At 48.6% G+C, this 16,811-nt stretch overlaps 1 protein-coding gene across 8 annotated transcripts in view; it reads left to right on the forward strand.

The window, feature by feature from the left end:
* Nucleotides 1-16,811, forward strand: part of GRHL2 (grainyhead like transcription factor 2) — a 160,669-nt gene that overhangs the window by 134,274 nt on the left and 9,584 nt on the right. For 7 of the 8 annotated variants that reach the window (XM_089336414.1, XM_089336411.1, XM_070075373.2 and 4 more), the window contains 2 exons: nucleotides 5,424-5,518; nucleotides 11,064-11,149. In XM_089336414.1, coding sequence (XP_089192540.1) covers nucleotides 5,424-5,518; nucleotides 11,064-11,149 — 181 coding nt within the window. The remainder of the gene's footprint in view (nucleotides 1-5,423; nucleotides 5,519-11,063; nucleotides 11,150-16,811) is intronic. The other variant, XM_017341465.4, reaches the window with a different exon arrangement.

Below are 16,811 nucleotides of genomic sequence, written 5' to 3' on the forward strand. Positions count from 1 at the left end.
ATTTTTCCTTTCAGTTGCTATTTTTAGCTTTTACTTTTAGATACTGCATTTAAAGAGCCATTCAATGATACTCGGACCTGCATCTGATATTCAAGAGAGAGAAGAAAAAATAATTTGAGGAAATGTAAACCAGAAAGGCCATTTGTCTACATCATAGGTTTTTACCTTTCTTTAAATCCGTGCACTGTTCTTTCATAATATGCATTCTCCATGAATGTTTTGAAGACACTTCATGTAGTAGTTGGCCATTTTTCAAATTGGAAGATTCTTTAAGATTTCATTTATTTGAAAGGCAGAGTTAGAGATCTTCCATTTGCTTGTTCACTCCCCAAATGGCTGCAACATCCAAGGTTGGGCTGGGCTGAATCTAGGAGCCAGGAGCTTCATCCAGGTCTCCCACTGGGTGCAGGGGCCCAGGCACTTGGGCTGTCCTCCACTGCTTTCCCAGGTGCATTAGCAGGGAGCTGGATTGGAAGTGGAGTAGCCAGAACTCAAACCGGTCCCATGTGGGATACCAGCATCGCAGGTGGTGACTTAACCTACTACACTACAATGCTGTTCCCCAAATTGGAAGACTTAATATTCCCTCCTACACACCTTTTTTTTTTAAACAAAAGTTTGTAAATGTACAGTAGGCCCTAAGACGACACTTCATTCTAGCTATGGGTGTCAAAAGATGCTATGGCAAGGAATCCAGATGTTTACTCAGGAATGGAGCCAAGGATCAGCACCACTTCAGGCACAAAGAACAGCTCAATTTTTTGCCAAATTTCTTAATTCCACCTGTGGCCAAGGGACCCTTACATGCAAACTCTGCCTGTAGCTCCTTGAATTTTTTCTGTTCTTCCTTTTTCTTTTTTTTTTTTTTCTTTTTTTTTTTTTTTTTTTGCTAGGAAGGGTTATCTCCCACCTCCGTCTCCTTGGCCTGCTTCTGAGGCCATTTCAGGGTTGACTTTGTTTTTTATTTTTTATTTTTTTAAGATTTATTTATTTATTCTAAAATCAGAATTACATACAGAGAGAGGAGAGGCAGAGAGAGGTCGTCCATCTGATGGTTCACTCCCCAGTTGGCAGCAATAGCTGGAGCTGCACTGATCTGAAGCCAGGGGCCAGGAGCTTCTTCCGGCTCTCCCATGTGGGTGCAGGGGCCCAAGGACTTGGGTCATCTTCTACTGCTTTCCCAGGCCATAGCAGAGAGCTGGATTGGAAGAGGAGCAGCCAGGACTAGAACCGGCGCCCAGGCTGGCGATTCAGGCCAGGACGTTAACACGCTGCACCACAGCACCGGCCCCCAGGGTTGGCTTCTTGCCATCTTGATGGCCACACCTGGTGCCTTCTGCCTTGTTCTCAGACCCTGCCGCCAGGAACCCAAGCTTAAGACCCTTAAAACTGAGGTCTACTTCCTGTCAAAAATTTGACTTTTTTTTTTTTTTTACCCCTTTCTGTTTCTCTTCATTCCTTTATTTCTCTTTGGGTTCCTTTTCCTGCCTTGAGGAACTCCTGTTTATTATTTATTTTGTGATGGAAATTCTGGAAAAGAATTGTCTGACTTTATTTTCTGTTTTTATTTTGCAGTCAGTTACTTGTTGGATATTTTTGCTATATAGAACATTCTAGACTGATAGCTATTTTTTTCTTTTGATTTCCATCATTTCTGTTGAGAAGCCAGCTGTCTTATTGTTGCTCTTTTGAATATAGTATTTCTTTCCATCTCTCTCAACTGTTTTTGAGGTCTTTTAGGGTTTTAGAATTTGTATTACGATGTTCCTATGTGTTAGTTTTCTTTGTATTTTTTCTTGATATTTTATAGTAGTTACTGAATCTGTTTATTGGTGTCTTTATTTGTTTTGGGTACATAGTTAACTGTTACCTCTTCAAATATTGTTTCTTCCCTGTTCTCTCTCTGCTCTCTCCCACTGCTTGGGACTCTAAGTGCACAGCACATTTCATTGTGACCCTGACCCTGTGCCTTGTGTGTTCTTTGCTGAACTTTCCATCCTGTCTGCTTCCCAAGCTTCAGCCTGGGTACCTTCTACTGACCCGGTGTTCAAATTCTTCTGCTCAACTGTTAAACTCATCTTCTGGATTCTTAATAGCTTCAGCTATTACACTTTTTAGTCCTAGGAGTTCTACTTAATTGCTTCATTTTTAGTTCCAGGATTTCTGCCTAGTAGTTTTATTTATTTATTCTTTAATGGATTTCAGCTCTGTCATTTATTTTCATGAACACAATAATCACAGCTATTTTTGTATTTGATAACTATGTTTTAGGTGTGTTATCTGTATTGCCTATTTTTTTTTTTAAGATTTATTTATTTATTTGAAAGAGTTACATATAGAGGAGAGCCAGAGAGAGAGAGAGAGAGAGAGGTCTTCCATCTGCTGGTTCACTCCCCAGATGGCCACAATGGCAGGAGCTGTGCCGATCGGAAGCCAGGAGCCAGGAGCTTCTTCCAGGTCTCCCACGTGGGTGCAGGGACCCAAGGGTTTGGGCCGTCTTCCATTGCTTTCCCAGGCCACAGCAGAGAGCTGGATTGGAAGTGGAGCAGCCGGGTCTCTCTAGCCGGGTCTCAAACCAGCACCCATATGGGATGCCTGCACATCAGGCCAGGGCGTAAACCCGCTGCACCACAGCGCTGGTCCCATGTATTGCCTATTTTCCCTTTGTCTTTTTTATTAGTTTATTTGATAAAAATTGATTCAGTGGCAGGTAAGCATGTAGGAAATTTTAGAGGCTCTGGATGACCTTCTTGTTTGTGTGTGCAGGGTTTCCCTTGGGTGCAGATCACTCACCGTGATTGATTCTGGGACAGAAGTGACCCCCAGCTGCACTGCAGCCTGTGTTAGCATCACACGACCTCTGGCCCCTCCTGAGCCGTAGCTCTGAGGGACTTACTATGGGTGTTCTTTCCAGGTGGGGCCTAAAACCTCATTTTTATCTCCTTGGCATCGTGGGACTGTGAAAACCTCCTCATGCATTGCGAGGGCTCTGTGCTGCTGCTTCCTGGTCGCTTTTCCTGTGCAGCTTAAGAACCTGGCAACTGTCTCAGCAGGAGCCCTGCAGTGTCTGGCTCCTTCTCTGTGCCTCCCTGCTCTCTGAAGTTTGCAGATAAGTCCTGGGCACCTTTGCAGTCCTGACGCACAGTATCTGTTTCTCTAACTCAATGGGATTGCCAGCATCTATGCAAGTTTCTCTACACCAGCGTGACTTAGGGTTTGATGAGTAGGAGCTGCTGCTGTGGTGTAGGGGGTTTAGGCTACCACCTGCGATGCCAGCATCCCACATGGGCACCGGTTCGCGTTCTGGCTGCTCCCCTCTGACCCAGCTCCCTGATAATGTGCCTTGGAAAGCATCAGAGGATGGCCTGAGTGCTTAGAGCCCTGCCACCCATATGAGAGACCCAGATGGAGTTTTGGAAGCCTGGCGCAGCTCTGGCGATTGCCACCATTTGAGGAGTGATCCAGCAGGTTGAAGACCTCTCTTTTTCTACCTCCCTCCATTTCTTCCTCTTCTGTAGCACTGTCTTTCAAATAAATAAATAAATCTTTCAAAAAATTTTAAAATTTATTTACTTGAGAGAGAGTGAGAGCAAGAGAGAGGTCTCCCATCCACTGATTCACTCCCCAAATGGCTGCAACAACCAGAACTGGGCCGATCCAAAGCCAGGAGCAAAAAGCTGCTTCCAGGTCCCCAACTCGGGTGCAGGGGCCCAAGCACTTGGGCCATCTTCCACTGCTTTCCCAGGCCATAGCAGAGAGCTGGATTGGAAGAGGAACAGCTGGGACACAAACCCTGGCACCACAGGCAGAGGCTTAGCCCACTGTACCACAATGCAGCCCCATAAATCTTTAAAAGACTTGATAAGTCACTTCTTAATGATAGTAACATCAGTGGGAGTTGCAAGCTTTTTGTAAACCCCATAGGTTTTTTTTTTTTTAATATTTATTTATTTGAAAGAGTTAGAAGGAGAGACAGAGGTCTTCCATCTGCTGGTTCACTTCCCAAATGACTGCAATGACTGGGGTTGGGTCAGGCCAAAGCCAGAAGCCAGGAACTCCTTCTGGGTCTCCTACGTGGATGCAGGGGCCCAGGGACTTGGGCCATCCTCCAATGCTTTCCCAGGCGCATTAGCAGGGAGCTGGAACAGAAGTGGAGCAGCCGGGATTCAAACTGGTGCCCTTACAGGATGCCAGTGCTTCAGGCAGTGACCTAATCTGTGCCACAGCGCCAGCCCCTGCAAGCTTTTGCGTTATCTTGGTGGGAGTTTGGATACCGAGCTTCACCAACATGAGTCCTTATATTGAACCCAAGTGGTAGGTTGGACTTTTTATTCTCTGTTGGTAACTCTGACCTGTCCTGGCAAACTATCTGCCTTATCTGCTCTTTTCTGTCTCCCTTGGGTCTCTGCAAATCGTAGTCCTCACGGTCATGTCCATCTAACACTTCCACGCTGCTAACAGTGTGTCAGGGAGACAAGGGAGTGCTTGGCATAGGCGAATGCACTTAATTGTCTCAAGAGCTTCCTTTTAAAGATAAAGAGGCCTGAGACCAGGGAGGCTGAGAAACTCGGCCAAGTTCCCATGGGATTTAAAGCGAGGTAGGCTGGCCCCCGAGTTCCTGTACCAATGCCGCTGACCAGCCATCCAGCATTGCCTCATGTGCCAAAGAATCCTGAGAGAGACAACACATTTCTGACAACCTGCGTCTATTCCCTTGAGGGTTTGCATTGTCTCGGCATCAATGCCTTCTTCCAATTTCTGCACCTCTCAGTCCTGCCCTTCTATAGGGCACCCAGCATGGACAGGGGCTTCTGGGAGAAAATGCAGAGAGCATCAGCGCTGACCGACCTGGGGCACACGGGGCTCAGCACCACGGGCTTCCAGGAAGGGAGTCGGAAGCCCTTTCCTGAGGAGGAGGAAAGGACAAAAGGACGGAGCATCCCAGCCGGGGTGTTTCAGGCACCTCCACAGTTGCCTGCAGCCAGACTGAGAGATGAGCAGATAGAAGGTGGGGACAGGCCATGGCCTGATGAGAGGGAGCATGACGCCCAAGCCTCCGCCGGCTGGAGGGGGCTGCCGTGACAGATATGGGGCTGATTCCTGCTTCCTCCTGAATCCCCACCCTCTGAGCAGAAAAGGCAGAGGTACAGGTGCAGGGGGGTGTGGCTCAACACAGAGTCGCCACCTGTGCATCCAGCAAGGTGGAGCTTTTCTGAGGCCCGTGCCCCTAAAGATGGTGTGGGCGTTCTGTGATCTCCGACAGTGAAGGCTTGGGCCTCCCAGGGGAAACAGCACTTGGAGTGTGGATCCTGTGACAGGGAGCTGGGATTGGCATAAGCAGAGGACAAGGACAGGGATGAGTGTGCCCTTGACCTTGGGTTTCACACCTGCCAGACCTAACAGTCTCTCTCCATCTTTTTCAGCAGCGGTGTCCTTGTTAAACGGATGTTCAGGCCCATGGAAGAAGAGTTTGGTCCAGCACCTTCCAAGCAGATAAAGGAAGAAGGGGTGAAACGAGGTATCTCTCCAGTTGGGGCACGGCCCTCCCAGCGTGGAGGGTGGGGGTGTTTCTCTGAGAAGAGCTGGGAGCCCAGCTGGTGTGCTCGCTGGGCTCAGTGATGATTCATTCCCACAGGGAGTTTACCGCCTTCTCCTTGGCTTTCAACTCTGTCCTTTGAATCACCTTGACTCAGCCTTGGCTTTTCCTGGGCACTGGTTCTTTGCTTGGCTTTGCAGGAACTGTGATGAATGTGTTGACTCCCTAGCAGGGAGCTACAAGGTCCAAATAGGACCTCATTGGAACCAGTAGCTGAGAACGATTCAAATCACAAGTCTCACACCAACGGATGAGCCTCTGTTTTCTGTGACATCACAGCATACCAAGTTTCTCTCTATCAAGGGTCCTGCTCCATGCCACCCAGCAGGTGGGGGATAAAGCCCAAGCATGGCGACATCTTGGCCAGCAAGACACAGGGCAAGAGGGACGTGTGAGAGTGGCCATTGCACTCCCTGATCCATGGCCGGCTGCAGCCACCACGGAGGGCGTCCACAGACTGCAGACTTGCACGCAACTAAGCTTGAATGACTCCGCTTACCATGTTAGACGGGGCCACCATCCACGCATCCACGCGGGCCTGCACCTTTTGTTATTGAGAAATGTGATTTTCTCCTATATGTTATAATGGGATTTGCATAATGGCCAAGGGCACTCAGACGGTCGCCTGCTCAGCCCTCCGCAGTTGTTAAGCTGGGAAAGGTTTTTCACCCTTCTCCTCTTGGGGCCCTCATCTGTGAAACTGCACAGCATTGCCATGAGGGCTAATGATTAGCACATGTGACACGTGCCACTCAAGTGCCGCTTCACACAAGGGGACTTTAGAAATTTTGTGGAAATGGGATTAAAAGATGAGTTTAGAAGCAGGCGTTTGGTGTCAACATTAAGATGCCACGTGGAGTCCCTGCATCCCATATCAAAGTACCAGATTCAAGTCCTAGCTTCACTCCCAAGTGCAGCTTCCAGCTCGTGCACATGCTGGGAGGCTGAGGCTCTGCCACCCGTGTGGGAGACCTGGATTAAGTTCTCAGCTCCCGGCTTCAGTCTGTCCCAGCACTGGCTGTAGCAGGCACCTGGGGTGTAAACCAACAGGTGGGAGGTCTTTATCTGTCTACCTTTATCTCTCTGCCATTCAAATGGCTAAAATAATAAAATAAAAAAAGTTAGGGGTTGGTGTTGCAGTGCAGTAGGTTAAGTTGTAGCTTTTGATGTCGGCTTCCCATGTTGGAGTGCTGGTTCAAATCCCCACTTCCAATCCAACTTCTTGTTAATATGCTTAGGAAGGCAAGCAGCAGACGATGGCCCGAATGCTTGGGCCCTTGCCACCCACGTGGGAGACCAGGATAGGGTTCTTGGCTCCTGGCTTTAGCCTGGCCCAGATCTGGCTGTTGAAGCCTTGTAGAGAGTGAACCACTGATGGAAGATATCTCTGTCTCTCTTCCTGTCCTACCAATCTTTCTGTTCCTCTGCCTTTCAAATAAACACAAAAATAAGCCTGTTTTTCAAAAAAAGTTTTAAAAGATAAATTTCTTTTGTTGCAAAGAATTTTGAAATTCATGAATATGAGAGGGTCTTCAAAAAAGTTCATAGAATGGGGCCGGCGCTGTGGCATACCAGGTAAAGCTGCTGCCTGCAGTGCCAGCATCCCCTATGGGTACCAGTTTGTGTGACAGCTGATCTACTTCCGATCCAGCTCCCCGCTAATGTGCCTGGGAAAGCATGCAGAGGATGGCCCAAGTGCTTGGGACCCTGCACCCACATAGGAAATTCCTGCCCCTGGCTTTGGTCAGCCCAGCCCTGGCCATTGCAGCCACTTGGGGAGTGAACCAGTGGATGGAAGCTCGTTCTCTCTCTCTGTCTCTCCCTTTCTATCCCCACCCCATCTCTGTAACTATGCCTTTCAAATTAATAAAAAAAATGTTTTTAAGGTTTTATTTTTTTGAGAGGTAGAGTTACAGACAGTGAGAGGGAGAGACAGAGAGAAAGGTCTTCCTTCTGTTGGTTTACTCTCCAAATGGCCGCAACGGCAGGGAACAAAAATTTTTTTTTAAAGTTCATAGACAATTCATAGTGTGCAAACACTGAACATGGATTTCCATTTTTTTGCATCAAAACAAGCATATCTCTTTTTAAAAAAAGATTTTATTTGAAAGACAGATTTATGGAGAGAGAGACAGGGAGAGGGAACGCAGGAGGGAAAGACAGAGACAGATCTCCCATCTGCTGGTCCACCCCCTAAATGGCTGCAACAGCTGGGGCTGGACCAGGCTGAAGCCAGGAGCCAGGAACTCCATCCAGATCTCCCACATGGGTGCAAGCACTTGGGCCATCTTCTGCTGCTTTCCCAGGCACATTAGCACGGAACTGGATCAGAAGTGGAGTGGCCCAGACTTGAACTGGTGCCCATATGGGATGGCCAGCACTGTAGGTGGGAGCTTAACCCTTTGTGCAATGACACTTGGCCCCATCAATTTATCTTTTAATCCCATCTTTGCTCCCCTTTTTGAGGTCCCCTTGTAGTAAGTACTCTGTTCACCAATATAACAAGGTTCTATCATGCCTGTTTTAGTTTATTGTCATCATCATGAATAAGAAATGAATGTTTCCGAATGGGGAGAGCGTGAGTACATAAATGTTACATTAGCATCAGCTCAGCCTTTAAAGATTTCCTGACTTCTCCATCAAATATTCAAGCACATTCTGAACACCACTTCTGGATGCATTTCCTACTTGATGTCTGCAAATTAGGGCAGCCTTATGTGGAAACCGGGAAGCACACAGACACAGCTCCCCTTCCCCTCCATGTTCCATGCTTGGTGACAAGGAAAAGACCGTGTTTTCCAAGTTCTTTTGAAATTGCAAAGCCGGCAATTTCAAATTGCCTTTAGCGCTTATATCAGGGTGTGAGTGAAAGGTGATGGCCTTTGAAACATCTAGATCACGGAGACACGTGGGGGCGCCGTGACCACCACTCAGGAAAAGGAGAGTGGAGTTGGTTACTGAGTCCCTTGCTGGAGCTTCCTGGGCAGCAACGGTCTTCTGACAGTGATCAGGGTCAGCGTCAGTGCCTAAGGTTATTTGTTGGACGTTCCTGAGAGAGTGAGCATAATGACCATCAAAACCATTATTAGCCCCTCTTCAGAGCGACTTCACTAACGTCATTTGGGGTTGCTCCATGCGGCCACCTGCCTTGGGCTGTCCATGGCCTGGGATGCGTCATGGTTGTTCTTGTTGCCATTGCTCTGTAGTGGACATGCTTTGATGAAAACCAACTCCCTGGGCAAGCCATCAGCCAGGAAGGTGGGGGGTGGGGCATACCGCAACTCTTGCGTGCCCCAAGTATGGTTGTGACTGTCCCCAAGCCCGGCAGCCCCATGGGACTGCCCCCACCTGGTGTTCTTCCACATGGCACAGTGCAGCCCTAACACTGCCTGGCCACCCCTGAAGCAAGAGTGACAGCCAGAGAATATCACAGGACCCGCCTTCCAGAGAAGACATTGCCAAGTCCACCGACAGCAGTGCTCATCTTCATACAATATGGTTGGGGGTTCCTGCAGTCAGCCTGCTGGAAATTATTCTTTTTTTTCTGTTGAAGACTGCAGGAACAAATTATAGAATTGCCATTTGGAACACTCACCCTTGGCTTTTTTCCTCCTTGACTTTAATCTCTCTTATCTGGGTATAATTGAGGTCCTCTGCTGTAATTACTTGTCCTTGTACAGCTAACATTGAGTCGTCTTTTAATAGCTGTTGGGTCACTGAATCATTTTAGGTGAGATGGAAGCTACAAAGTGTGCCTTTCAAAGGCCTAAATTTGAAAATCCCTGGAGCTATGTTCAATTGTAGATGTGGAAAAGAAAAGAAACTCTGCAATATTTGCTTTCCCCTCCTCCTCTTCCTCTCTCTCCCTTTTCTTCCCATCATGCACTAACTGAGCACTCACCAGCTGCAGGAAGGAAATGCAGGCCGGCCCTGAGTGCACCCTTGGAGACGTGGCCTTGGTAAAGCAGGTCACTCTAAGAAAGCTCCCAGGGATCAGGGAAAAAGGAGAAGGGGTGAGAGCTTGAATTAGAACCATCTTTTTTCTGGACTCCAGCTGCATCCTTCTAGTTGGTGGGTACTGGAGCTCAGCTGCTGCCTGCCTGTAGTTGGCACCCAGGCTCAGCAGAGTTTTGACCTGTGCATGGGGCTTTGGCCTTGACCTTGTCTGTCTTCTTTCTGAAGACTCAGAAGCCGCACTGGGAGGAGGGAGACAGATGCGGAGACCGTCAGCCCTCTGGAGCTGCAGCATTGCGTCTGGACCACAGCTCCTTGTGTTTTCTGGGAGCTGAGCCACAGCACAGCTGTTACAAGGATAGGTGCAGGCAGGGAAAGCCATGGCAGCCAGCAGCTGGCGTGACAGTGGCACCTGGGGATGTGTCTCAGCCTCTCTGAGCTCAGTTTGTGTGTCTCTAACGATCCCTGGGTCCCTACCATGTCTCATGCTTGGAACATTCTGAAATTCAGAGCGTTGGTTCATAGAAAAGTGAGCAGAAGAGCTGCATTCCACTGTGCTGGGGTCACTAGAACCATGACAGTTGCTTCCAGGTAGCACCCGCTGGCTGGCTGAGACCCGCATGGTTGCCGTGTGCTCGACATGGTGCTATGCGTACCAAGTGGCTCTTGTTTGTTTTCACCCCTCAGCATCCCCCCACAACCTGGGGGGAGGTAATACTGTTATCCCTGCTTCACAGGGAAAATCAAGGCTTGCAGAGGTCAAATGGCCAGGACCACCGCACAGGCTGGCCTGGGGTGTGGAATCCTGAGCCGGTTACTTTGTGTCCATCTCTACTTGCCTGCTGGGGTACCAGTTCTCTTCTTGCCCTGTGCACCTGTTCCTTCTCTTCCAGGACTTGCTCTCCCTCCACTGCTTACACTGACGCCCACCTACCCTTCCTACCCCAGATCTCCCCTTCAAGGTGACCTTGGCTGAGCTTCCCCACTCACTGCCATCTGCCCAGCAAGGCCAGCCCCCTGTAAGCATGCTTTCCTACCTTCGTCATTCTCACATCTCCTCATCTGCTTATTTGAAGAATCGCTGCCTCCCTAAATGGCCCTCAAACTCCTTCCAGGCAGGGCTGTGACTTCCTAAGTCCTGTTACAACCCCAGCTCCTACCACGCAGCCCAGGGACCCAGGTAGGTCTTCAGCAATGTGTATCAAAGGAACAGATAAGTGGCAGAGAGTGGTGCAGAAGGAGGTGTCATAAAGAGGTCATGCATCCGCCTTGAGAAATCCAAACGTGAACACGTCTTTGTGTCAAAGTCTCTTGGAGCCTGGTACGTGTTCCCTGGCTGCTGGTTTGTGTCACGGGATCACTCCTGAGCCGCCCCTGGTCACAGGGTGTCAGTGTCACCTGAGGCTCAGTGGCTGAGGGCGGCCTGTGACAAGGGTATGACAAGAAGCATCCCCTGGGGGCTTGTGCCTCAGGGCTCCAGTCCCATCACCGAACTTCTCCCCTTGTCTTTCAGTGCTTCTGTACGTGAGGAAGGAGACAGACGACGTGTTCGATGCTTTGATGCTGAAGTCCCCCACGGTCAAGGGACTGATGGAGGCGGTAAGCCATGGGCCCCTGCTAGCCTGTGGGAGCCCCGTGTGTGTGTGTGTGTGTGTGTGTGTGTGTGTGTGCATGCGCTCCTGAACTGGAATGTCATGATTAAAATGCAGCCAGAATGAGCTTTATATAGAAAAGGGAAGAGCTGGGCTACGTGGAGACTGATCGCAGCTTCTCAAGGAGGAGGAAACTTAGAGAGTGTCCATCCCCTGTCAGTTTCAGGCGAATCACAGTGAGATACTGGGGGGGGGGGGGTGTTAAACTGCAAGCAGTCATTTGTCTTTTTGCGCAAAACCAAATAAAATGGCTTTTTATTAATTTGAGTTATACAGATGAGCTCCCATTTGCTAGTTTACTTACCATCTGCCTATGATAGCCAGGGCAGGGCCAGGCTAAAACCAGGAACCTGGCACTCACTCTGGGTCTCTTTACATCAGTCAGAGAGACCCAGGTAACTGAGCCGTCATCTGTTGACACCCAGGGCGTACGTTAGCAGAAAGCTGGGATCCAGAGCAGGACCAGGACTTGAACTTGGGCACTTGGATATGACATAGAGGTGTCCTGAGTGCCATCTTAACTGCTATGCCAAATGCCCACCCCTCCAAGTAGATACGTTACCCTCCAGATACCAAACTAAAATAAGCATCTTGCTAGCTGCAATGGTGTAATTCAGAAAGAATGCTCTCTTGGTTGAGAAAGAAGTATATATAGCAGAACTGTGGTGATTTAGGGTTTTTCTCTTTCTACCCCTGATGCCTGGTATTTCCCAAGGTGGGCTCAAGAAGTGTTACATTTTATTCACATGAGGATATCAAAAAGTGGATGAGAATGGAATTAAGATAGGTTTATTTGGTGTAAAAACTCTTGGCATCCATGCAGTTTCTAAACCATAGGTGTGTCCTGTGAACTCTTGAAGTACCCTGAACATGACCTTGGTTTCTCGCTTCCTCGTCCACTCCTCTGCTGAGTCCTGAGCCCCACACAGCTGTGACGTGGGAGACTCGGAGTATTCACAGTGACAGATAGGACAGGACTGCCAGGGACACGGCCCAGTGCTGCTGGAGCAGCATCCTGGGCTACGGGGCTGAATGTTAGCATGTGCGGGACAGTTCTGTAAATGCAGCCGAACCACATGTGGTCTGTTGTGGCCGATTGCTTTCAATTACTGTACTTTTTTTTTAGGTTCTTCTGTAAATCAGTACTTCATTCCTTTTCATGGCCAAATAATTTTCTGTGGGATTGGTTATGTGGGATGGGTATACTATGTTTTGTTTTCCATTTTCAGTTGATAGACACTGGATTTCCCCTCCCCCCATTTTTCCTTGAGCAAATACTGTTATGTACAGTCACGTACAAGGTTTGGTCCAAACACTTGTTTCTAATTCTTTTGGGTAGAACCAGTGAGGGGCACTGTTGAGTCAGACAGGAAAGTTCACACGTTGCAGGATTCAAAAGTGTAGGAAGAGTCCAGAACAAGCAAATACGTGGGGAGGGAAAGCAGGTTAGTGGGTGCTGGGACTGGGGGCAGGAGCTGGAGTGACATCTTCTTGGGCTTCTCGGAGAGTGATAGGCTGTTTTGGAATTACAGAGGTCATAGGTGCACATATTGTGAATGTTCTAAATGCCTCTGGACTAGACACTCTAATATGGTTCATTGTGTGTTTTAAAAATTGCCTGGGAGTGTTACCAATGCAGATTTTGCACCACCCTCTATTTTTAACAGTTGATTTCCTGGCAACTCTGAGCAGGCATGAAGGACCACGCTTTAAGAAACACGGACGGAGGGCTTCTTAGTCTTTTGTGCAAGATTTTTCAGTGGTTGTAAAAGAACATATTGAAAGATAAAGAGCCAGAAAGACATTTCCCATTATTTTTAAAATAATTTATTTGAGAGGTAGAGTTACAGAGAAAGGTCTTCCATCTGCCTGTTCTCCCTCCAAATGGCCGCAAGGGCCAGAGCTGATGCCAGGAGCTTCTTCCATGTCACCTGTGTGGGTACAGGGGCCCAAGCACCTGGGTCCTCTTCCACAGCTTTCCCAGGCCATAGCGGAAAGCTGGATTGGAAGAGGAGCAGCCGGACCATGAACTGGCGCCCCGTATGGGATGCTGGCCTTATGCCACAGTGCTGGCCCCCATTTTGTTTTTAGAAGAAAAAATGTTGGCAACCAGTAGTAAAATGCTGGTTTATCAGCTAGGCAGAATAGAGCAGTGTGACCCCATCCTTCAGCTGGGAACTGAGGTTGGACCCGGAAGGTGCTACATCAGGCAGGCTGTTGACCGGATTGGGGGCGGTGGCAGCGTTCCTACAGCCTGGACGTCAAGCCACCCACTAGGATGGAGCAGTTCTCTTGTCTAGAGAACAGGTTGCTCTTACACTCAGCAGGCATTACACCACTCTTCCTTGAGATAATTTTTGAGTTTGCCTTCATTAAAGAAATCTCCATGTAAGACCAAGGTCCTGAGTCCCTTCCTAAGCATGCATTGGGCAGCACATAGGGCAAAGAGTGGCTTATGGAATTGGATGGGCTTGGATTAAACCTGGGGCTGTGTTTGGCAGTCTTTGAGTTGTTGGTTTATTTCCCTGCAAATTATGGAAAATGTCCCCTTTGACTTCTTCCTATCTTGGAAAGAACTCTTAACCCCAGAAAGTGGAAGAAAACAATCACTGAACCTGTGTCACGCTGGGGTACTTTGTTAGAGGACAGATTGGATGATTCTTACTCAGTGGTCCTGAACCTCTCCTAGCTTCTCTCTCTCTCTTTTTTTTTTTTTTTTTTTTTTTAACAGACAGAGTGGACAGTGAGAGAGAGACAGAGAGCAGAGAGAAAGGTCTTCCTTTTGCCATTGGTTCACCCTCCAGTGGCCGCCGTGGCCGGTGCGCTGCGGCCAGCGCACCGCGCTGATCCGATGGCAGGAGCCAGGTGCTTATCCTAGTCTCCCATGGGGTGCAGGGCCCAAGCACCTGGGCCATCCTCCACTGCACTCCCTGGCCACAGCAGAGAGCTGGCCTGGAAGAGGGGCAACCAGGACAGAATCCGGCGCCCCGACTGGGACTAGAACCCGGTGTGCTGGCACTGCTAGGCGGAGGATTAGCCTGTTGAGCTGCGGCGCCAGCCTCCTAGCTTCATTTGCAAAACATTTCTATTTACTCTCATATTGTTTAAAAGGCGGAGAGAGAGATCTCCCAGCTACTATTTCATCCCCCAAATGCTTGTAACAGCCAAGGCAGGACCAGGTCGAATCCAGGAGCCAGTAGGTAAGCTGCTACTTGGGATGCCCATGTCCTGTCTCAGAGCACTGGTTACCCTGCTTCTGACCAGCTATCTGCTGATGTATCCTGGGATGGCTCAAGGGCTTGGGCTCCTGCTCCCCATGTAAGGGACCCAGATGGAGTTCCTGGATTTGGCCTGGCCAAGCCCTAGTTGTCACAGGCATTTCGGGAATGAACTTTTCAAGTAGATGAAAATAAACATTTTTGAATTTTTTTTTTAAAGCCAGGAACTCCATCCTAGTCTCCCACATAGGCATCAGGGGCTCAGGTACTTGGACCATCATCTGTTGCTTCCCAGGGTGTGCTTTAGCAGGAAGTTGAATTGGAAGCAGAGGAGTCGGGACTTGAACCAGGCATCCTAAGCAGCGACTTGACTGACTTAACAGTTGCACCAAATTCCCAACCCCCCTATACCTCCATTTTACCTGTCAGAAAATAATGACCCATACAGCGCTAAAGACCTAGATAGAAAAAGTTCTCCATACGCCAGGTGTTAGGAATATGGAGGAAATACTGTTTGTCTTCCCATCCGCGCGCTGGTATTATGTTAGTTGAGCCATCTGTGTAACACTGGTTGCTATAATTAGGTCTTAAACAATCACAAAGGATTTGGCGGTGGTGGTATGAGTTTTCACATTTTTATGGCATTTGAGTGGTTTTACCTAGTAATTTACAAAGCCTAGCAAGGTGATGGACACCTCAGGTCTTCCGCATAGGCTGTCCCCTCTACCACGTCTACGAGGCTCCCTTCCTCGTCTCTGGTCACACTTTGCCTTATCAGATGGACACTCTCAGACCCACACAGAGAGCCTCCTGTCACTCACCATCCCCTCACCTACTTCACGTTACATCCTGGCACTACCCCCACTTGCCATGTCTAATACTGACAGACACTTCCTGTTTCTCTCTTCCCCAGAACAATGCAAGATGGGCCTGGGGCTTCATCTCTTGCTGTCTGAGGTGTATGCCCAGAGCCCTGAGCATAACCATCTGTTGATGGAATCGAGTGTCTGGCTTTCCATGTACAGCATGCTGAGGGCTCTGTGTGATCTTCACATGCCCTGCATCACTCAATCCTTATGCTAACTCTGTGAATGTGGCAGGCAAATAACGTCACCGCTGTACAGATGTGGAAACTGAGGCCAGGAGAGAGGGGTTTCTCAAGGTCTGATTGATGGCTCCACAAAGCGTAGCCACCTTAAGTCCAGTTGGAGAGATGCTCACGTAGGAAGAGTTATTCCAGGAAGAATAAACGTTCCAAGTTAGGGCTCACAGTGTCTACAGGGGAAGAGACAAGCCAGTAAGTCCTGTGTAGAGGTTGATCCCACACAGTCAGACCACGAGGTTCCAGTCCTCACGGATTTGGAATCCAAACCCAAGGTTCCAACCCGTAGGAGTAGTGTGACCTTAGGCAAGTCACTCAACCTCTCTATATGTCAGTGCCTTCATTTCTTTCAGAATAATATTCTTAAATGTGTATACTGAATACAGTAGCATATATATAGGGTTGATGCAAGGATGAACCTAGCATACATGGTACTTCTATGCACATAGAATTTATAGATGACTAAAGACAGTGTATACAAGGGAGTCTTCAAGAAGTTCATAGAAATGTGTATTATGAAAAAAAATATGCAAGGATTTCAGATGACAGCTCAAATACTTGGGTCCCTGCCACCCACATAGGGGACCAGGATGGAGTTCCTGGCTCCTGGCTTCCACCTGGCCCAGCCCTGGCCATTGCAGCCATTTGGGGAATGAGCCAAGGGATGGAAGATCTCTGTCACCCTCTTAAAGGCAGCCTCAAGGAGAGACTAGAACTCTGCAGAGGTGTCATGTTTCACATCGGGCTCATCTGGGCTTGGATGTGGCTTGGGGGCACCTCAGTGGTGACAAAGGAGAACTGAGCCACAGGCAGGAACTTGTTCTGCCCCTTCTGAGCTTACCAGGGAAGAGGGGGGATTGGAAGGTGGAAATCTACGATTCCCTGTAGAATAAGCCCCTTCCAGTAGTCAAAGCTATTCCAAAGCTGTTCTTGAACTCTTCCTCCTCTTTTTCTGGCTTGTGCTAGACTTCTCAGTAACCTAAGTCCCAAACCTCTCCTGCCCTAGCTGCCCAGGAGCCCCACCAACCTCTGGCTCAGAAGGGGTTGGCCGATTAGACGTGGCAATGGAGAAGGCATGAGAAGCATGTAGGGTGCATCTCTAGAATCCATCCCTAAACTACTTTATAAAGTGACATAATCATTGTAAAAATAAATAGTGCAGAGCTGTACAAAGTACAAAGAAAGGAATTTACTTGCTTCTGACATTCTTTAGTGGTAGCCCCTGTTAATAGACCGGTGGGTTCTTAAAATATTTTCTTTAAAAAATTATTCTGACCGGCACCATGGCT

This window comes from Oryctolagus cuniculus, chromosome 6 (assembly GCF_051225735.1).
Source record: "Oryctolagus cuniculus isolate XC-2025 breed Fujian yellow rabbit chromosome 6, ASM5122573v1, whole genome shotgun sequence".
Taxonomy (NCBI): domain Eukaryota; kingdom Metazoa; phylum Chordata; class Mammalia; order Lagomorpha; family Leporidae; genus Oryctolagus; species Oryctolagus cuniculus.